This window comes from Thalassophryne amazonica, chromosome 11 (genome assembly GCF_902500255.1).
Source record: "Thalassophryne amazonica chromosome 11, fThaAma1.1, whole genome shotgun sequence".
In the NCBI taxonomy this organism is placed as follows: domain Eukaryota; kingdom Metazoa; phylum Chordata; class Actinopteri; order Batrachoidiformes; family Batrachoididae; genus Thalassophryne; species Thalassophryne amazonica.
The window spans coordinates 2984252-3007633 of NC_047113.1; the positions used below are offsets into that span (position 1 = coordinate 2984252).

At 41.6% G+C, this 23382-nt stretch overlaps 1 protein-coding gene across 1 annotated transcript in view; it reads left to right on the forward strand.

Annotated features, from left to right (window-relative positions):
- fnta (farnesyltransferase, CAAX box, alpha) overlaps window positions 1-23382 on the forward strand; it is a 59299-nt gene that overhangs the window by 11204 nt on the left and 24713 nt on the right. Inside the window, exons 2-4 of the mRNA XM_034181669.1 lie at window positions 6908-6993; window positions 10733-10847; window positions 16488-16592. Coding sequence (XP_034037560.1) covers window positions 6908-6993; window positions 10733-10847; window positions 16488-16592 — 306 coding nt within the window. The remainder of the gene's footprint in view (window positions 1-6907; window positions 6994-10732; window positions 10848-16487; window positions 16593-23382) is intronic.

Below are 23382 nucleotides of genomic sequence, written 5' to 3' on the forward strand. Positions count from 1 at the left end.
AAAATTAAACAACTGAATGAATATCCTCCGAGGCCGGTGATTCCATAATTATTGCCAGGGGTTGTATTTCACCCATATTGGCCTCTCTTCATTGGCTTCCTGTTAATTCTAGAATAGAATTTAAAATTATTCTTCTTACTTATAAGGTTTTGAATAATCAGGTCCCATCTTATCTTAGGGACCTCTAAGTACCATATCACCCTAATAGAGCGCTTCGCTCTCAGACTGCAGGCTTACTTGTAGTTCCTAGGGTTTGTAAGAGTAGAATGGGAGGCAGAGCCTTCAGCTTTCAGGCTCCTCTCCTATGGAACCAGCTCCCAATTCGGATTAGGGAGACAGACACCCTCTCTACTTTTAAGATTAAGCTTAAAACTTTCCTTTTTGAAAAAGCTTATAGAAAGGGCTGGATCAGGTGACCCTGAACCATCCCTTAGTTATGCTGCTATAGACTTAGACTGCTGGTGGGTTTCCAATGATGCACCCAGTGTTTCTTTTTATTCACCTCTTTTTGCTCTGTATGCACCACTCTGCTTTTAAATCATTAGTGATTGATCTCTGCTCTCTTCCACAGCATGTCTTTTTCCTGATTCTCTCCCCTTAGCCCCAACCAGTCCCCGCAGAAGACTGCCCCTCCCTGAGCCTGGTTCTGCTGGAGGTTTCTTCCTGTTAAAAGGGAGTTTTTCCTTCCCACTGTCGCCAAGTGCTTGCTCACAGGGGGTCATTTTGACCGTTGGGGTTTTTACGTAATTATGGTATGGCCTTGCCTTACAATATAAAGCGCCTTGGGGCAACTGTTTGTTGTGATTTGGCGCTATATAAATAAAACTGATTGATTGATTAAATCATTTAAATCATTTGTAAAAAATGGACTAACCTTAAATTTTGCTGTCGCCAAGTGCTTACTCATAGGGGGTCGTTTTGACCGTTGGGGTTTTTCTGTAATTATTGTATGGCTTTTGCCTTACAATATGAAGCACCTTGGGGCAACTGTTTGTTGTGATTTGGTGCTATATAAATAAATAAATTGAATTGAATTGAAAGGCTATGAAATTGGGCTGTTAGTAAAAAAAGTAGAAAAGGGGGTGTTTACAATAATAATAGTATGGCATTCAGTCAGTGAGTTCGTCAATTTTGTGGAACAAACAGGTGTGAATCAGGTGTCCCCTATTTAGGGATGAAGCCAGCACCTGTTGAACATGCTTTTCTCTTTGAAAGCCTGAGGAAAATGGGACGTTCAAGACATTGTTCAGAAGAACAGTGTAGTTTGATTAAAAAGTTGATTGGAGAGGGGAAAACGTATACGCAGGTGCAAAAAATTATAGGCTGTTCATCTACAATGATCTCCAGTGCTTTAAAAGGGACAAAAAACCAGAGACACATGGAAGAAAACGGAAAACAACCATCAAAATGGATAGAAGAATAACCAGAATGGCAAAGGTTCACCCATTGATCAGCTCCAGGATGATCAAAGACAGTCTGGAGTTACCTGTAAGTGCTGTGACAGTTAGAAGACGCCTGTGTGAAGCTAATTTATTTGCAAGAATCCCCCGCAAAGTCCCTCTGTTAAATAAAAGATGTGCAGAAGAGGTTACAATTTGCCAAAGAACACATCAACTGGCCTAAAGAGAAATGGAGGAATATTTTGTGGACTGATGAGAGTAAAATTGTTCTTTTTGGGTCCAAGGGCCGCAGACAGTTTGTGAGACGACCCCCAAACTCTGAATTAAAGCCACAGTTCACAGTGAAGACAGTGAAGCATGGTGGTGCAAGCATCATGATATGGGCATGTTTCTCCTACTATGGTGTTGGGCCTATATATCGCATACCAGGTATCATGGATCACTTTGGATATGTCAAAATACTTGAAGAGGTCATGTTGCCTTATGCTGAAGAGGACATGCCCTTGAAATGGGTGTTTCAACAAGACAATGACCCCAAGCACACTAGTAAACCAGCAAAATCTTGGTTCCCAACCAACAGAATTAATGCCTCACAGATGTGAAGAAATCATGAAAAACTGTGGTTATACAACTAAATACTAGTTTAGTAATTCACAGGATTGCTAAAAAAAAAAAAAAGCAGTTTTAACGTAATAGTTATGAGTCAACAGCAGATGCTACTATTATTGTGAACACCCCCTTTCCTACTTTTTTTTTTTTTACTAATAGCCCAATTTCATAGCCTTAAGAGTGTGCATATCATGAATGCTTGGTCTTGTTGGATTTGTGAGAATCTACTGAATCTACTGGTACCTTGTTTCCCATGTAACAATAAGAAATATACTCAAAATCTGGAATAATCTTTTTAGTCACATAACATTACTATTATTCGGAACACTACTGTACATGGTGAACATACCAAGGGGTTTTCCACACAAACCACTTCCATCAAAACTACCAATGTAGTAGTTTTGTCCACAACATGCTGCAGAATCACAGCTGCCATTTCACACATAACTTCATAAATCCCTCCTGAAATTCCCCCATTTTGCCCAGAGCAGTTCTTTCCCACTGTGTTTTAGTGCAGAAACAACTCTTTCTTTCTTTTTTCTTTGTTTCCCCAGAGGTCCTGAGTACTATCCACCGAGAAATGGGTTTGCTTTGCTCAGCACGGAGACGATGCAGCATATACTTACTGATCTGAATGATCTCAAAGATGCGTAGCCAAGATTATCTCCAGGTTTTTCCCCTGTGGAAAAGGCCAAATATTAAGCATTTTATGAACATTTGATATATAATCTCTAAATATGTGTAATTTACTGCATCACTCACAAGGTAATAACTCAAAGAAAGCAAGTTAATCAGAATTTACCTCCATATCAGATCCCTTTTCTTACCTTTTAAACTCTAAATGCACCTTAACCATCTTTTCATTCTGCTGCTGTTGCTGCCTTGTCTGGTGATTTAATAAGAGCTCGAGGTACAATCTTCTGGGTTCAAAATTGGCTTAAAAGTTCCGCATCACTCTTTGTTTACATCCATGAAAGCCGGCTATATACATACAGATGATCCCATGATGCATTGTGTGAGGGCTACTTCCAGGCATGCGCATGGACATGTGCAATCCCCCTATTCCAGTTGTCTGCAGTGGCAGACAAGGTGATGTCGTGAGTCAGTCTTTTTTTTTTTCTCATCTCTAAGGACACGGACAACAGTTTAATTGAAAGATACAACAAGAGCTTTATCAGTTTGCACAGCATTATATTAAACAGGAAGCCCTAGCTGTGATGGATTTAAAGATAAATTTTTTAAAACTTGGTGACAGTACTTAATACAAAATCTGTCTTTTTCACTGCAGAAAGCAGCAAAAGGTGAAAATTTGTAACTTTTGATGGCAAGTGCCATTGTGGTAGATAGCTGCTACACTCAACCAGAGATGGTGGAATTTTTCTATCAAACTTTCACTTAAAACAAGGGAACATCCAGTTTACCATCTGCCGCTTGCACCCAACATGTGAATGCAGTAAAAATCTATGTTTTGAGCTTAAAATTCATTGGTTAGCTCCTGTGCTCTTGACACTATCATCAGTTTCTTACTGTATGCTATATAAGAAAAAGGAGTACCATACTCTATCAGTAGTCACTCCCTTATAAATCGGTTAGGAGAATAGTTAGTTGAAACCACATTATGTTCATTGAATTGTTTATAATTGCTTTTCTACTTGTGGGTGTGTGTGTATATATATATATATATATATATATATATACACACACACACACACACACACACACACACAGTGGTCCCTCGTTTATTGTGGGAGTTACGTTCTAAAAATAATACGCGATAAGCAAAATCTGAGAAGTAGTCAGCGCTATTTTTTGCAATTATTGTAGACGTTTTAAGGCTGTAAAACCCCTCACTACACACTTTATACACTTTTCTCAAACAGGCATTAACATTTTCTCACTTTTCTCTCCTGTGTAAACACAATCTATTTTCATCTGGACAAGAAGATTATAAACAGACACACACAGACCTCTCCCTTCACTCACTGCCTCCGGAGGTACAACATCCGCATCAAAACAGCGAGCGTAGTCCCTGCTCCTGTTGCCAGATTTGGCGCAGCTACGCACAGCAGACGGGGGCGGTGTGAGTGGCCCACTGCTGCGTTTACTGAGCCCGCAGACTCAGTAAGCGCATCAGAGGCAGTGAGAGCAATTGCGGTGACGCCGACCGGTGCCGCGACCGGCCCGCCCGATAAGGACGCAGAACACAATTCGCTGTTTAAAAAAAAAAGCATGCAAAATTGCACTAAAAAAAATCCGTGAAACTGCGAGGCCGTGAAAGGTGAACCGCGTTATAGCGAGGGACCAGTGTGTGTGTGTGTGTGTGTATATATATATATATATATATATATATATATATAATGTGTGTATGTGTGTGTGTGTATTTTTTTTTTTTAGCTGTCCAAACAATAGCTGAACAAAATCAGCAGAGACAAACCTTGTACCCAAATGCAGAACATTGTTAGGACACTTAAACAGGCTGTTGGTGCTATATAGAGCTGTGGCCAGGACCACAAAAGGGCCCTAAAAAGGAGACATACCCCTCCCCATCCTATAACTAAATGAAACCTGTTTTGCTTGATGCATTTCTATGCCTACTAATAGAAAATCATGGTTGTATGAGTTTTAAGTGAGCACAACATGGTGAATTAACCCCTTCTTTGCAGCTACATCTGAAAATTGTGAAATCAATACAGAAGCCCTATTCTACAATTTTCTGAGCTTATATGAACAAAATGGATATCTAATCCATGATATTACTAAATAACTAAATTACATAACTAAATTCATTCATGGGTTTAAGATTCAAAATGGTGTCCAAAATGGCTGCCAATAGACCCTTATCATTAAAATACATAGTAGGAACAAACAGTAGACTTAATAATGACAAAAATCATTGGTGTTTAAGTGAAAAAAAAAATAACCCTATTTTGGTGGCCATCTTGGTCGCTATCTTGGATACCTGGCTTGAGGCCACTTTTTATTTTTGGGAACATCCTGATTGTGTTTTGGGCTCATCTAACGAACCTAAAAAGTTGGTTTGGTTTAGTCCTGGGTGGGGGGTGCAAAGGTAGTGGTCGTAGCTCCCCTAGTACTGTAATTTTGTGCAATTTTTGTTATGCTCAAACAATTTTGTTTTATTTTTGTGGTTGCAGAATGGGTAGAATAGTAATGTTTCTGAGTTTGTAGAGATGTAATCTGTACTTCTAGATAGAATAGGATCACCAGCTTAGTCATCAGTGTCCTTTACCTCCTCCTCACCTTCCAGTTGTGGCACATTTTGACAGTCTTTACATTCACAAAGATCAATACAGTTGAGCCCAGCAAGCTGACAGGGACATTTCTGCCCAGTTGCACAGTCTTTATGCAGAATAGATGTGTTAGCTCCCTCACTTCTGCTGGTGCCGATTCCTGCTTACACATGATTGGCTGTAAACATCCGTTTTCATCCTGGGACCATCCATTTCCCACTGGGTCCTTGGCAGGAGGCTTTGCATAGTGACTCTGGCACCATACAATAGTTTGGTTCCTTGCTCTCAGGGCATGTTGCTGCCCTGACTCTGTAGCCAACAGGTGGACTGGTATGTAGCACTCATTTGTGGTCAGTTTTCCTATATGTCCTGCATGCATATACACCTCACCAATCAGTTGTCCTGTAGAATGGTAGTACAAAAGTAATACCAAAACATCGGTATCATCACACCTAACAACACGTTTGTGGCCTTGGGATAGGTCGATGGCATGCAGAATCATCCTTGTGTCAGTCTCCTTGTGAGTACAAAGCAAGTCTTCCATTTGGGAAACACCTGACTTACTGACACACTTCAACACCTTTCCCTCTTTGAGTCCTCCTGCTATGATGATATAGCAGTCCTTGGGTAACTGTTCCTGGGCATTTTGCAGCACATACTGTATGATGAAGTCAGCAAGAGCAGCTTTGTTGCCACCTCCTTTCAAATACTGGTTTTTTGGTAAGGTTTTTTGTGGTTCAGGCGACGCAAATTCAAGAAGGCGATCGCTGAACTTTTTTCAGGTTGTGGAAACAGCCAGAGTGTGACGTAGCAATCTCCGCCCCCTTGCCGCTTCCGAAGCGACGCGTCTGACGTCATGCGTCTTGGGACACGTTGACGGATTGGCCTGATGAAAGGCCCTTAAATCGTTTCACTCGATTTTACGAGTTTGGAGATCGTTTGATACAAATATCGATATCGCAATTGAAATTTGGTTAATTGCACAGCCCTACATCTCTACAAAAGCAGAAACATGAATATTCTACCCATTCTGCAACCACAGAAATGAAACAAAAATGTCTCAGCATAATAAAACAATTGCGCTTAATTACAGGAACAAAGGGTTAAGATTATCACAGGATCATACTTTTTCCAAAGAAGTGACTGCAAATATCATGCTGATGTGTATTTTCTACAACTATCATGGATTAGATATCCATTTTGTTTATATAAGATCAGAAAATCATAGAATAGGGTTTCTGTATTGATTTCACAATTTTCAGATGTAGCCGCAGTGAAGGGGTTAATTCACCATGTTGTGCACATTTAAAAATCATACAACCATGATTTTCTATTAGTAGGCATAGAAATGCATCAAACAAAACTGGTTTTATATAGTTATAAGATGGAGAGGGGTAGACCCCTTTTTTTTTTACCCTCTGGTCACAGTTCTGATTGTTCATTGTGCCTGTATTTATGGATGTGTATGTTTAATCAAAATTACTGTTAGTTGGTGTTACAGCAAATTTGTCTGTACGCGTTGTGCATAAATAAGTGGATTTTCCCCCAAAGAATAATGAGAAGACTTGAGTCAGTGTGTGTGTGTGTGTGTGTTTTTTGTCTTTTTTTCTTTTCTTTTTTTTTCATTATATACTTTTACCCCCTTTCCAGGGATAGAGATGACTGGGCAGACCTGGACCCTGTTCCTCAAGATGATGGCCCAAATCCTGTAGTGAAGATCGCCTACTCTGAAAAATGTAAGATTAAGTTTTTAAAGGACATTTAAGGTGCTGTAAGACAACATAAAAATGAAACTGATGAGCAGATCTCCTCAAATTGATCTTGCAATATTCTGTTAATATCGATGTATATGTCAAGAAAGAAGTGAATTGCCAAACTTTTACCCACCTGTCTTTTAAATTGGTTGAGACACTGCCAGTTGAAATTTCAGACTCATCAGCATCTTGGTTGTTGTTCATTTGGCTGCTTACGGTTTTTTGTTCGGGGTCGCCACAGCGGATACAGCCAGATCTGCATTGGTAATTGGCACAAGTTTTATGCCGGATGCCCTTCCTGACGCAACTCCAGTTTTACATGGAGAAATACACAGGCGCTGGTGTTCCAAAGAGGTCTCCTATCCAAGTACTAACCAGATCCTGCTCTGCTTAGCTTCTGACGGGATCAGACTGACACAGAGCAGACCGGCTGCTACTCATCAGCATCTTGGCAGTGCACTTATTTTTCTTCCATTTTCAGGTACTCAGGAATATCTCTTGGAATGCAAACAGGGGCCATGAAATTGCAGTCACAAATCATTTTTTGTAGATTTTGAAAAATTATGTAGATTTAAATCTTGTCAGGCAGTCATGGTTTATGAGGATTAAAAGGGTATTAGATGTCATTTTAAGTGACTTGCTAGGAATTCAGATACTCAAATGAGTCAAAATTGTCTTTTCTGAAGGCATTTTGCAGTAATTGCACCTCCAAATGAATGCATCTGTTTCGGGGGGGGCAGACGTTTTCACATTTATTTGTGGTGGTTGTCAAAATAATTATAAATTTCCAGGTTTACATATTTGCTGTGTGCTGCCCTTGATGAGGAATATGCTGTTAGAAGAATGATGTCTGGGACCCCTGTATGGTCTTCTTTTTGTGTCTAATTCAGTCTGAGACAGCCAAGATCCCAAATGCATTGTTTACGTACTGGTATGTCGAGCACATTTCAACTTCACGCAGTTATTTGTGCTGCTTGGTTAATTGTGCACTGAAGGTAGTCGGCACATGACAGTTTGTTTTGTTTTTCTTTTGTGTTGGTGTAGAACTTTTTGTCAGGTGGAGATGAGACTGCAGTAAAAGGATAAATGGAATCCAATGAGAAGAAACAAAGCTGAATTAGTTTACCAGTTTCTTATTCAACATTACCCATTCTGTTTGGATGGCTGCTTCTGCACCCGCTCTCACAGGAGGTTTTTCTTTGTTGTGACAAACACACACAAGCTGCTACCAGTAATGTGCAGGATGCTTTCTGTTTAATTGTCCCCTTGAGTCCACCACATACATGTAATCAAAATCTATAGCTTAACATCATCTTTGCCATATGGCTGAAACCAGTTCGAGGCATGAATGAGGTCTGCTGTATTGGCATAAAGAACTAGTGGGTTAAGGAATTGTGATGGCAGTGAAAATCTGTTGGCAGGTGTCCATCAGATTCCTCAGATTTATAGTAGAGAAGCTTGAATCTTCGACTGGACTGGGTTGCTTGACGTGAGAACGTTTCGCTTCAAATCACAGAAGCTTCCTCAGCTAAAATTCTTGCTCTGGTAGTCTGACTTCTGTCTTGACTCTTGTAGAGAAGAATAAACCAGAAGCCAACAAAAGCTGGAGTTTTTTTTTAACCTAACCAGACCCCACCTACCGAGAGGCTGACTGCTATAGGCTAGTGACTAAACAATAGCTCTAATTAGCACCTATTGTGCTCTAGTTAGCACTCTCCTAATGACAGGACGGAAGCCTCCCCTGATGGCTCCATTGACGACTCTCTCCTGATGACGTGAATGACTCATTACCATGAACAAAAGACTGAAACTGCTTTGACCTGAGTACCACATTTTAAACAGGGGACAAAGCGTGTCTGAGACCCGCTCCGCGGTTAAGGCTGGGTTTCAACTGTTTTACAAAGAATGCTTCCTTGACACCTCTCTCCCTTTTTTTCCAGCTTACGTACCAGTGCCAGGGCCTCATGCCCACAGTTGGTCGCAATGTTTCTGTGTAGGCTCTCAGTTGTCCAGGTGGTTTCCATAGTAGAGAAGCTTAGTAGAGAAGCGAAACGTCCTCACGTCAAGCAACTCAGTCCAGTCGAAGATTCAAGCTTCTCTACTATGGAAACCACCTGGACAACTGAGAGCCTACACAGAAACATTCCTCAGATTTGTTCACTTGCATCACTTGAGATATAAACCTCAGCATCATCATCAACCCAAGCATATTAGTATTTTGGTGACTGAGCACACTCAAAGTATCAGTCCCATATTCCCCATGAATGAGTTGAGGAAGTCTTTGACATCCACACGTGTCACAAAATACAGTTGTATGTAAAGGTTTGGGCACCCCTGATGATTTCCATGATTTTCCTTTATAAATCATTGGTTGTTTGGATCAGCAATTTTAGTTAAATATATCATATAGCAGACAAACACAGTGATATTTGAGAAGTGAAATGTTTATAGGATTTACAGAAAGTGTGCAATAATTCTTTAAACAAAATCAGGCAGGTGCATAAATTTGGGCACCCCAACAGGAAAAATACATCAATATTTAGTAGATCCTCCTTTTGCAGAAATAACAGCCTGTAAACGCTTGCTATAGCTTCCAGTGAGAGTCTGGATTCTGGTTAAGGGTATTTTGGACCATTAATCTTTACAAAACATCTCAGGTTTGTTGGTTTCCGAGCATGGACAGCCCACTTAAAATCACACCACAGATTTTCAATAATATTCAGGTCTGGGGACTAGTAGTCCATGGGCCAAGCAGGTTTTCAGTACCACTTAAGGGGGAAAAAACAACACTTAGAATCCAGCCTCAGTGTATCATGGCCTACACAAAAATGTATGATAGCCATCCCAGGGTGGTAGCTGCAGCCAGGTAGGGATCAATGAAGAATTACACAGAGGTCAAACTTTAAAAATGCTCCAATCATGTTGAAAACTATATCACATGTCTGATCATAACAATTCCAAAAAGGTATAGTTTGGACTATCTACAATGGAATGTTCTGGAGTTATGGGGTCAAAACAGCAAAAATGCTCCAATTTCAGTAAAAAATTATGCAAAAAAGTCTTTATTTGCACAATCCTGCAGGCAAAAATAAAGGATTATTAAACAAGCATGAGTTCTGTATGGGAAAATATCAGATCAAGGTCTTGACAGTACAAAACAAAGGTCTGATATTCCCGTACAGACCAAGCAAGCGAGGTTAATTCATTTATTATATGGCTGTTTGGAGCTGTGTTTTCATGTCCTTTTGCATGTCCTCTTTGAGCTTGTTTGCTGTTACTTCATCCAATTCAAACTCGTCAGTGTAATGAAATTAGCTTGGAGAATGGTCCTCTTCATCGCTCATAGTTTCTTTGTTCGCTTTTTGCTTTATATTTTGTGTTGTGAAAATTGTAAACAAAGTCGCAAATCTGATACGTGATCCAGACCGGTTGTCATGGTTACAGTCTGATATGGGAAAATATCAGACCAGAAATCAGCTAATCGGAGCGCGCCTACTGCCGTAGCCATATAATAATTTAATATAAAATACAGTAGTGTTTGTTTCCTTTAAAAAACCTCTCAGTAAATTCCAGATCATGTAGATGGAACAACCAGCTTCATGCTTGGTGCCCAAAGCATGTGATCACATTGAAAATCTGCAGTAACTCAAATCAAAGCTTTTTTTATTGTGGAAGGAAATGTTGATGGTCTTAACTTGTGTACTTGTGTTTTGTCAAACAGTCTCAGATGTGTACGACTATTTCCGTGCCCTACTGAAGAAAAATGAAATAAGTGAGCGGGCGCTTGCCCTGACAGCAGATGCCATTGAGCTCAATGCAGCAAATTACACAGTGTGGTAAGTATCCTGTTTAGTTTTAATGTAGAAATTGATGCTGGCTGCATGATGTTGTACTTTGTACGCTGTGGCCAATTGTTGGTTTTCTGTTTTAAAAACTATTATTTGCGTTCAAAATGGTGCATTTGCCAGTTAATCAAAAAAGCCGCAGTCAGTTTTTTTTTTTAGATCCTGAACTATAAATAATAGGAGCTTTCAGGCAAACTGTGTGGCTTCTTAACTTTGAATTTTTGGCACACAGACTCAACACTAACAAAACAAAAAACTGATAAATAAGTGAGTTCAACAGATAGATATTATGGCATGGAAGACTCCACAGAATTTTGGATCTGGATTGGTGGACCTGGATAACTCAGCTAGAGTGTGTGTGTGTGTGTGTGTATATATATATATATATATATACACTCAACAAAAATATAAATGCAACACTTTTGGTTTTGCTCCCATTTTGTATGAGATGAACTCAAAGATCTAAAACTTTTTCCACATACACAATATCACCATTTCCCTCAAATATTGTTCACAGACCAGTCTAAATCTGTGATAGTGAGCACTTCTCCTTTGCTGAGATAATCCATCCCACCTCACAGGTGTGCCATATCAAGATGCTGATTAGACACCATGATTAGTGCACAGGTGTGCCTTAGACTGTCCATAATAAAAGGCCACTCTGAAAGGTCCAGTTTTATCACACAGCACAATGCCACAGATGTCGCAAGATTTGAGGGAGCGTGCAATTGGCATGCTAACAGCAGGAATGTCAACCAGAGCTGTTGCTCGTGTATTGAATGTTCATTTCTCTACCATAAGCCGTCTCCAAAGGCGTTTCAGAGAATTTGGCAGTACATCCAACCAGCCTCACAACCGCAGACCACGTGTAACCACACCAGCCCAGGACCTCCACATCCAGCATGTTCACCTCCAAGATCATCTGAGACCAGCCACTCGGACAGCTGCTGAAACAATGGGTTTGCATAACCAAAGAATTTCTGCACAAACTGTCAGAAACCGTCTCAAGGAAGCTCATCTGCATGCTCGTCGTCCTCATCGGGGTCTCGACCTGACTCCAGTTCGTCATCGTAACTGACTTTAGTGGGCAAATGCTCACATTCGCCGGCGTTTGGCACGTTGGAGAGGTGTTCTCTTCACGGATGAATCCCGGTTCACACTGTTCAGGGCAGATGGCAGACAGCGTGTGTGGCATCGTGTGGGTGAGCGGTTTTCTGATGTCAATGTTGTGGATCGACTGGCCCATGGTGGCGGTGGGGTTATGGTATGTGCAGGCATCTGTTATGGATGAAGAACACAGGTGCATTTTATTGATGGCATTTTGAATGCACAGAGATACCATGACAAGATCCTGAAGCCCATTGTTGTGCCATACATCCAAGAACATCACCTTATGTTGCAGCAGGATAATGCACGGCCCCATGTTGCAAGGATCTGTACACAATTCTTGGAAGCTGAAAATGTCCCAGTTCTTGCATGGCCGGCATACTCACCGGACATGTCACCCATTGAGCATGTTTGGGATGCTCTGGACCGGCGTATACGACAGCGTGTACCAGTTCCTGCCAATATCCAGCAACTTCGCACAGCCATTGAAGAGGAGTGGACCAACATTCCACAGGCCACAATTGACAACCTGATCAACTCTATGCGAAGGAGATGTGTTGCAGTGCATGAGGCAAATGGTGGTCACACCAGATACTGACTGGTATCCCCCCCAATAAAACAAAACTGCACCTTTCAGAGTGGCCTTTTATTGTGGGCAGTCTAAGGCACACCTGTGCACTAATCATGGTGTCTAATCAGCATCTTGATATGGCACACCTGTGAGGTGGGATGGATTATCTCAGCAAAGGAGAAGTGCTCACTATCACAGATTTAGAATGGTTTTTGAACAATATTTGAGGGAAATGGTGATATTGTGTATTTGGAAAAAGTTTTAGATCTTTAATTTCATCTCATACAAAATGGGAGCAAAACCAAAAGTGTTGCGTTTATATTTTTGTTGAGTGTATATATATATATATATATATACACGAGGGCTGTCAATAAAGTATAGGTCCTTTTTATTTTTTCAAAAACTATATGGATTTCATTCATATGTTTTTACGTCAGACATGCTTGAACCCTCGTGCGCATGCGTGAGTTTTTCCACGCCTGTCGGTGACGTCATTCGCCTGTGAGCACTCCTTGTGGGAGGAGTCGTCCAGCCCCTCATCGGAATTCCTTTGTCTGAGAAGTTGCTGAGAGACTGTCGCTTTAAGGACTCCACTGTTAAAGGAGATTTTTTTTAATGAAAGACGTGCGGACTGGTCCGCGTGTCGGGACGCAGCCGGCGCAGTGCGGTGGCACAGGAAAAACACCTCCGTGTTGATCACCATTTGTAAAATCCAGGCGGCTTTTGGTGGCTTTCAGTGGAGTGAGTATATGAGAAATTGTTTAACAGCTGGACATGTTCCAACTTGTCCTTAAGGCTTCCAGCAGAGGTGTTTTTCCTGTAGCGGAGCGTCGCAGCGGCTGCGAGCTGATGCTGCAATCCGCCCGCACGTCTTTCATTAAAAAAATCTCCTTTAACAGTGGAATATCCGGATAAAATGCTGAAATCGACTTCTTCTGAAACTTCTCTGTTCTCTCACGACGTCCTGGATCAATAGAGCCTGAAATGTGGAGGTTTTCAGCTTGAAACAGGCTGACGACGGCGTCTGGGACCGCTGCGCGACGTCTCGCACCGTGGGAAGTCCTTAAAGCGACAGTATCACCTCAAAATCTCTCATCAGCTGTTAAAATTTTCACCGAAAACCAGCTTAATTTTTTGAACCGTGTCCACTTCGATGTGTCTCACAGGTTTAGAAAAAATTTTGATCAAACAAAGCGCCAGTCTCTCAGCAACTTCTCAGACAAAGGAATTCCCACGAGGGGCTGGACGACTCCTCCCACAAGGAGTGCTCACAGGTGAATGACGTCACCGACAGGCGTGGGAAAACTCACGCATGCGCACGAGGGTTCAAGCATGTCTGACGTAAAAACATATGAATGAAATCCATATAGTTTTTGAAAAAAATAAAAAGGACCTATACTTTGACATATATATATATATATATACAACCCCGGCAAAAATTATGGCCTCGGAGGATGTTCATTCAGTTGTTTAATTTTGTAGAAAAAAGGCAGATCACAGACATGACACAAAACTAAAGTCATTTCAAATGGCAATCTTTCTGGCTTTAAGAAACACTATAAGAAATCAGGAAAAAAATTGTGCCAGTCAGTAACGGTTACTTTTTTTTAGACCAAGCAGAGGGAAGAAAATATGGAATCACTCAATTCTGAGGAAAAAAGTATGGAATCATGAAAAACAAAAGAACGCTCCAACACACCACTAGTATTTTGTTGCACCACCTCTGGCTTTTACAGCTTTCTGTGATTGCTGTTGCCAGATCAGCTTTGCAGGTTGGAGCCTTGTCATGGACCATTTTCTTCAACTTCCACCAAAGATTTTCAATTGGATTGAGATCCGAACTATTTGCAGGCCATGACATTGACCCTATGTGTCTTTTTGCAAGGAATGTTTTCACAGTTTTTGCTCTATGGCAAGATGCATTATCATCTTGAAAAATGATATCATCCCCAAACATCCTTTCAATTGATGGGATAAGAAAAGTGTCCAAAATATAAATGTAAACTTGTGCATTTATTGATGATGTAATGACAGCCATCTCCCCAGTGCCTTTACCTGACATGCAGCCCCATATCATCAATGACTGTGGAAATTTACATGTTCTCTTCAGGCAGTCATCTTTATAAATCTCATTGGAACGGCACCAAACAAAAGTTCCAGCATCATCACCTTGCCCAATGCAGATTCGAGATTCCTCACTGAATGCGACTTTCATCCAGTCATCCACAGTCCACGATTGCTTTTTCTTAGCCCATTGTAACCTTGTTTTTTTCTGTTTATGTGTTAATGATGGCTTTCGTTTAGCTTTTCTGTATGTAAATCCCATTTCCTTTAGGCGGTTTCTTACAGTTCGGTCACAGACGTTGACTCCAGTTTCCTCCCATTCGTTCCTCATTTGTTTTGTTGTGCATTTTAAATTTTTGAGACATATTGCTTTAAGTTTGATGTCTTCCTTGGTCTACCAGTATGTTTGCCTTTAACAACCTTCCCATGTTGTTTGTATTTGGTCCAGAGTTTAGGCACAGCTGACTATGAACAACCAACATCTTTTGCAACATTGCGTGATGATTTACCCTCTTTTAAGTGTTTGATTATCATCTCCTTTGTTTCAATTGACATCTCTCATGTTGGAGCCATGATTCATGTCAGTCCACTTGGTGCAACAGCTCTCCAAGGTGTGATCACTCCTTTTTAGATGCAGACTAACAAGCAGATCTGATTTGATGCAGGTGTTAGTTTTGGGGATGAAAATTTACAGGGTGATTCCATAATTTATTCCTCAGAATTGAGTGAGTCCATATTTTTTTCCCTCTGCTTGGTCTAAAAAAGTAACCGTTACTGACTGCCACAATTTTTTTTCCTGATTTCTTATAGTGTTTCTTAAAGCCAGAAAGTTGCCATTTGAAATGACTTTAGTTTTGTGTCATGTCTGTGATCTGATTTTTTTCTACAAAATTAAACAACTGAATGAACATCATCTGAGGCTGGTGATTCCATAATTATTGTCAGGGGTTGTGTGACAACACAACCCCTTACAACAAATACACACTCATGACAAAAAATACAAAGTGTAAATTAATCCCTGAACTAAAATTTCAAAACACAATCGATAAACCTAATTCATCATGCTATAACAAGTAATTAAATGATTTTTTTTATAAAGCCTTTTAAAGCCAACTACAGCATTCGTGTCATCATGGACTAAACATACAGTATCCCCAGCAGGGCTCGAAATAGTACGTGCATGTGCTAGTTTGTGCATGTATTATTCGAGCGGTGCACGTAATTTTACTTCAATAGCACTGGTGCAAGTAACTTTATCCAAGTTTTTCCAACTATAAGCACCAGTAGAATGAACCATTAAAGGAATAAATAAGGAAACAAACAATTTTCAGTGTGTTGTCTTCGTCTTCCCTGCATTTTATGACTCTCACACACGGAGTGAGTTGCTGTGATGATTCGTTCGCACGCGCATGTGGAAACAAAAATCTGTCTGGCTGCAGGCTTAGTTCCTCACTTTCCGCTCAAACTCTCTCATCACCGTGTTTAAAAAAAGGACATAAGTCCTGCTCACAGACTGATTACCAGAGACAGGACATGTCCACATAAAGTATAACTCCAGACATCTCCACATTTACTCATGGACGGTTCGCACGCACGCGCGCGTGCATCTCGCGGTCAAAGGAGGAAAGATAAACTATAACAGAACTCAGAACGCAGACCTGCAGCTCAGCACAAGAACAAATATAAAGTAGAAGAGAAATCAGAGTGCACAGTCTGGCTGCAGCCAAACTGTGCACTCTGACTTCTCTGGTGCAGAGAACCTGCAGGCTGCGTCCTCACCTCCTCTCTGTCCCCTGCTGCGCGCACCTGACGCAAAGGTCTGTTTTTTAAAAAAATAGAAGTGTTTTTGATGAATTGTGAACAGTGCTTGGGTTTGTCTGGATGTGTAGGCACTACAGACGAGTGCTGCTGCAAGAACTCAAACAGGACCTAAAAGAAGAGATGCGGTATATCACTGGCATCATTGAGGATCAGCCCAAAAACTACCAAGTTTGGTGAGTCCTAGCAAAGTCATTTAAGACTTACTTGTTGTTTATTCATATTGCATTAATGAAGAAAATGTTGTTTGAGTTTATAGTCAGTTACTCTGGTATGATTTTGCAGGTGTTTGCTGTTTTTCTCCAAACCATTAAGACAAGTCCAAGAGCAGTATATGAGGTCTGTCAATAAAGTAACGGTCCTTTTTATTTTTATGAAAAACTATATGGATTTCATTCATATGTTTTTACGTCAGACATGCTTGAACCCTCGTGCGCATGCGTGAGTTTTTCCACGCCTGTCGGTTACGTCATTCGCCTGTGAGCACGCCTTGGGAAGGAGTGGTCCCGCCCCTCGTCGGATTTTCATTGTCTGGAAATGGCGGAACGAAAAGGACTTTTTTTCCATCAGAATTTTTTCAGAAGCTGTTAGAGACTGGCACCTGGAAACCATTCAAAAAATTTATCTGGCTTTCGGTGAAAATTTTATGGGCTTCACAGAGAGTAAGGTCTGTTACAGCCGGTTTAAAGACCGCCCACTGCGTCTGAGAGCGCGGCGCACTCCGAGCGCTGATCGACAGGCTGAAAACCCCACTGAAACAACCAGATCATTTCCAACGTGAAGGCTTTGTTGATCCGGGACGTCGTCTAACTTCCACAAAAAAAGGCAGAAGGCGTGGACATCAGCACTTTATCGGCACATTCCACTGTTACAGGAGTTTATTTCATGGAAAGAGGAGCGGAGGGATGCGCCACTGTGCCGCTCATGGCGCGGCACAAAACCACCTCCATGTTGGTCTCACAGGACGGCTTTCAGATTGCTCAGACGGCTTTCGGTGGCTTTTCAGTCGTGTGACTATCCGAGAAATTGTGCATGAGCTGGACATGCCCCAACATGTCCTGTGAGGCTTCATCACGGCGTTGCTTTGCGCCATGCGGAAACGTCCCGACGCGCGGAATTCCTCCGCACATCTGTCTCAGTGTGCTGAAAAAGTGCTGATGTCCACGTCTTCCGCAATTTCTGTGCTAGTCAGACGACATACCAGATCAAGACAGCGTCTAGTTTAGAAATGAACGGCACATTCCACTGTTACAGGAGTTTTTGTCATGGAAAGAGGAGCAGAGGAATTCCGCGCGTTGCGGCGGAGCCGCATGGCGCGGAACTGGCTGGAGCACTCCTTAATCTGTGTAATCCCCATAAAATCGTCCCTGATAGCCATCTGAATTTTCCGAATGGTGTCCATCTGGAGGTCTCTCACAGTTTCTGGAAAAATTTGATGCAGCAAAGCTCCAAATCGTTCATTTGTTTGCAATAAAAAGCTGACGAGAGAGGTGGACCACTGCTCACACAAAGCCTGCTCACAGGTGAATGACGCAACCGACAGGCGTGAAAAAACTCACACATGCGCACGAAGGTTCAAGCTTGGCTGATGCAATCACACGTGCTTCAAATCCACATGGTTTTTGCAAAAAATAAAAAGGTCCAATACTTTTCTAACAGACCTCGTACATGCGACAGTCCAGTAAATAATGTTCATCTGTCCATAGTGGTAGGCCTATTATGTGGAAAAAAGTAAAGGTATCCAAGTTGTGTTTAAGATTCTTCAATATTCATTTGTACCAATAGAAAAATGTGAGAGTTATTAGACAAAGCTTGACTTAGCAATTATATATATACACTCAACAAAAATATACACGCAACACTTTTGGTTTTGCTCCCATTTTGTATGAGATGATCTCAAAGATCTAAAACCTTTCCACATACACAATATCACCATTTCCCTCAAATATTGTTCACAAACCAGTCTAAATCTGTGATAGTGAGCACTTCTCCTTTGCTGAGATGATCCATCCCACCTCACAGGTGTGCCATATCAAGATGCTGATTAGACACCATGATTAGTGCACAGGTGTGCCTTAGACTGCCCACAATAAAAGGCCACTCTGAAAGGTGCAGTTTTATCACACAGCACAATGCCACAGATGTCGCAAGATTTGAGGGAGCGTGCAATTGGTATGCTGACAGCAGGAATGTCAACCAGAGCTGTTGCTCGTGTATTGAATGTTCATTTCTCTACCATAAGCCGTCTCCAAAGGTGTTTCAGAGAATTTGGCAGTACATCCAACCAGCCTCACAACCGCAGACCACGTGTAACCACACCAGCCCAGGACCTCCACATCCAGCATGTTCACCTCCAAGATCGTCTGAGACCAGCCACTCGGACAGCTGCTGAAACAATCGGTTTGCATAACCAAAGAATTTCTACACAAACTGTCAGAAACCGTCTCAGGGAAGCTCATCTGCATGCTCGTCGTCCTCATCGGGGTCTCGACCTGACTCCAATTCGTCATCGTAACCGACTTGAGTGGGCAAATGCTCACATTCGCTGGCGTTTGGCATGTTGGAGAGGTGTTCTCTTCACGGATGAATCCTGGTTCACACTGTCCAGGGCAGATGGCAGACAGCGTGTGTGGCGTCGTGTGAGTGAGCTGTTTTCTGATGTCAATGTTGTGGATCGAGTGGCCCATGGTGGCGGTGGGGTTATGGTATGGGCAGTCATCTGTTATGGACGAAGAACACAGGTGCATTTTATTGATGGCATTTTGAATGCACAGAGATACCGTGACGAGATCCTGAGGCCCATTGTTGTGCCATACATCCAAGAACATCACCTTATGTTGCAGCAGGATAATGCACGGCCCCATGTTGCAAGGATCTGTACACAATTCTTGGAAGCTGAAAATGTCCCAGTTCTTGCATGGCCGGCATACTCTCCGGACATGTCACCCATTGAGCATGTTTGGGATGCTCTGGACCGGCGTATACGACAGCGTGTACCAGTTCCTGCCAATATCCAGCAACTTCGCACAGCCATTGAAGAGGAGTGGACCAACATTCCACAATTGACAACCTGATCAACTCTATGTGAAGGAGATGTGTTGCACTGCATGAGGCAAATGGTGGTCACACCAGATACTGACTGGTATCCCCCCCAATAAAACAAAACTGCACCTTTCAGAGTGGCCTTTTATTGTGGGCAGTCTAAGGCACACCTGTGCACTAATCATGGTGTCTAATCAGCATCTTGATATGGCACACCTGTGAGGTGGGATGGATTATCTCAGCAAAGGAGAAGTGCTCACTATCACAGATTTAGACTGGTTTGTGAACAATATTTGAGGGAAATGGTGATATTGTGTATGTGGAAAAAGTTTTAGATCTTTGAGTTCATCTCATACAAAATGGGAGCAAAACCAAAAGTGTTGCGTTTATATTTTTGTTGAGTGTATATATATATATATATAGATTATAGCAAGTTAGGGGCGTTGGCCAAGTGGTTATTGCGCTTGGTTTCAGTTCAGAAGGCTCCGGGTTCAAATCCCACCCCTGCCACATTTCTCCATGTCATGTGGAGTTGCGTCAGGAAGGGCATCAGGCGTAAAACCTGTGCCAATTCAACATGCAGATCCTCCTTGGATTTGCTGTGGCGACTCCGAGTGCAAACAAGGGAGCAGCCGAAACAACAGTAATGTTCAGTTTTTGAAGAAAGAAATTAAGTCATGTAGTCGACATCCGTCTTAAAATTGCAGGCGATGAAATGATATCAGACCAAGGTAGTTATTCTGTGGGATTGTACCAGTAATAAAGATTTAGTTTTAAAGAATATTATAAAACACCTAATTGTTGGATTAAATTGCAACATGAACAGTATCAGTGAATTAAAAAAATAGCCTTTGTCAAAACCATGAAAAGTATGAAATAGAGAAAAGGTGCAAAACGTATGAGGTTATAACTTTTTTTTGAAGAAGAAGAGGATGACATCCACATTGTCTGGTGAGAGGATGACAGGAATATTTTGTTTCTTGTATGTGAAGTGCTGAGCTTGTTCGACGAGGCTGTACACACTTGTCAAGCTGCTCAGGGATACTGAATGAGGTACTGTGATTTACACTAGAGCAGAAGGAGGCAGTAGCGCACCAATCCAGCTGGATGCCAAGTGCCGTTAAAGGAGAAGATCTGTATGAGAGAGATGTTCTGTATCTAGAGTTTGAGTACGTTTAAGGAATTATGTTGTTAAACTAAAAGACCATGCTCTGAAATAAAAATGGGGAATATATCTTTCATAGTAAACACTTGATTGGACTGTTTGAATCAAACTGAACAGCGATGGCAGGTCAGCAAGGCAAATTTAAGGTTAGTCCATTTTTTACAAATGATTTAATCAGTCAATCAGTTTTATTTATATAGCGCCAAGTCACAACAAACAGTTGCCCCAAGGCGCTTTATATTGTAAGGCAAGGCCATACCATAATTACGTAAAAACCCCAGCGGTCAAAACGACCCCCTGTGAGCAAGCACTTGGCCACAGTGGGAAGGAAAAACTCCCTTTTAACAGGAAGAAACCTCCAGCAGAACCAGGCTCAGGGAGGGGCAGTCTTCTGCTGGGACTGGTTGGGGCTGAGGGAGAGAACCAGGAAAAAGACATGCTGTGGAGGGGAGCAGAGATCAAAAGAGTTTCCCAAATGCTTAATTGCATTGCATGTTGGCCTCACCTATGATCATCTGTTCAGCGGTGGCAAGAAGCTGTTTCCTCATGGTATGTGCCCTGTACAGAGTGATGCTGAAAAACTAATTCATGCATTTATTTCCTCTAGGCTGGACTATTGTAATTCTTTATCAGGTTGTCCTAAAAGTTCCCTAAAAAGCCTTCAGTTAATTCAAAATGCTGCAGCTAGAGTACTGACGGGGACTAGCAGGAGAGAGCATATCTCACCCGTGTTGGCCTCTCTTCATTGGCTTCCTGTTAATTCTAGAATAGAATTTAAAATTCTTCTTCTTACTTATAAGGTTTTGAATAATCAGGTCCCATCTTATCTTAGGGACCTCGTAGTACCATATCACCCTAATAGAGCGCTTCGCTCTCAGACTGCAGGCTTACTTGTAGTTCCTAGGGTTTGTAAGAGTAGAATGGGAGGCAGAGCCTTCAGCTTTCAGGCTCCTCTCCTGTGGAACCAGCTCCCAATTCAGATCAGGGAGACAGATACCCTCTCTACTTTTAAGATTAGGCTTAAAACTTTCCTTTTCGCTAAGGCTTATAGTTAGGGCTGGATCGGGTGACCCTGGACTATCCCTTGGTTATGCTGCTTTAGACGTAGACTGTGGGGGGGTTCCCATGATGCACTGTTTCTTTCTCTTTTTGCTCTGTATGCATCACTCCGCATTTAATCATTAGTGATCGATCTCTGCCCCCCTCCACAGCATGTCTTTTTCCTGGTTCTTTCCCTCAGCCCCAACCAGTCTCAGCAGAAGACTGCCCCTCCCTGAGCCTGGTTCTGCTGGAGGTTTCTTCCTGTTAAGAGGGAGTTTTTCCTTCCCACTGTTGCCAAGTGCTTGCTCACAGGGGGTCGTTTTGACCGTTGGGGTTTTTCATAATTATTGTATGGCCTTGCCTTACAATATAAAGCGCCTTGGGGCAACTGTTTGTTGTGATTTGGCGCTATATAAAAAAAAAGTTGATTGATTGATTGATACAGCAATATATATTAGCTCATTAGCTTCTGCTCGCTAACATGGTGTTTGAATAAATGTGTGGCTTAAATTCATTTTGCTTCTTGTTGGGTGAAATGATAGCACCCCACTCCAAAAAGAGATATGACTTACAGACCAGTGAAACTTATATATGCTATTTCTTCATGACACATTTTTGGACAGCTGCAACTAATACGCTGTGACTTGTAGTCCAGAAAATACAGTTATTGAAATGGCAGGACACCAAGTTATTCAGTTGCTGTATTTAGTACTAGCTGGGGTACCCGGCGCTGCCCGGGTTAACCTGTTTTAGACATCGGCCAAATGCCAATCATTTTAATCAAAGCAATTGCCCACTGTTTGTTTTTGTAATGCTGATGTCTTACAAATGTAATATTTAATGGGCTAAAGTTTGTCCAGCAGAACTATAAGAGGTGGACTTCCCAAACTAAGTGGAAATACTTTTTTTTTTTGCTTCTATTTATTTATCAAGGGACAGCGCATGTTAAAAAGGACAATGTACAGAGACACATCCATAACACACAGAATTATAGCCTAAGCTAATTTCCATCCTTAGTCCCCGTATGGGCACATGGCCCGACATAAACATGGGAAAAGATATCAATAGTCACCCTATCTCTCTCTCTTACACTCCAGGCACACACACCCAGCAACACACTCCAGACCTACACACACAGATGGACAAATAGACAAATAGTATTAAAAAGGTTAGGACAAGTCCTTGGTTAAAAGACAAACACATTTGAAGTCCTTTATGCAGACTTTGTTTTGGAATCAAATTTATAACAAAATTACACACAAAAGATAGGTAACAGTAAATGTAAATATCAGTGAATCAAAATTGAGGTAGTGGTGTATTTCACTGTTTTTACATTGCAATTTTACAAACATAAAATGGCTTTAAACAGCAAATGTAAATATTAGAATGGAGAAATATTTCTTCATGAAATTCACTTAGTGTTTTCTTACCATTAGTTTTGAAGAGCCTCTTGATAGACAATGTTCCTTGTCATGCCACCTGGCGAGTGGATATACAGCTGTCCTGGGTTACCAACCCTGGAGCAGCCGACATACAACTGGCCGTGGGAGAACACAGGCTGTGCCAAATTCAGTCCAATCACCTTAAGGGACTGTCCCTGAGCCTTGTTGATGGACATTGCAAAGCTGGGTTTGACTGGGAACTGCAGACGCCTGAACTCAAATGGCAGGTCTGATGGGATAAGTGGAATCCTTGGTATAAAGACATCTTCTCCCTTG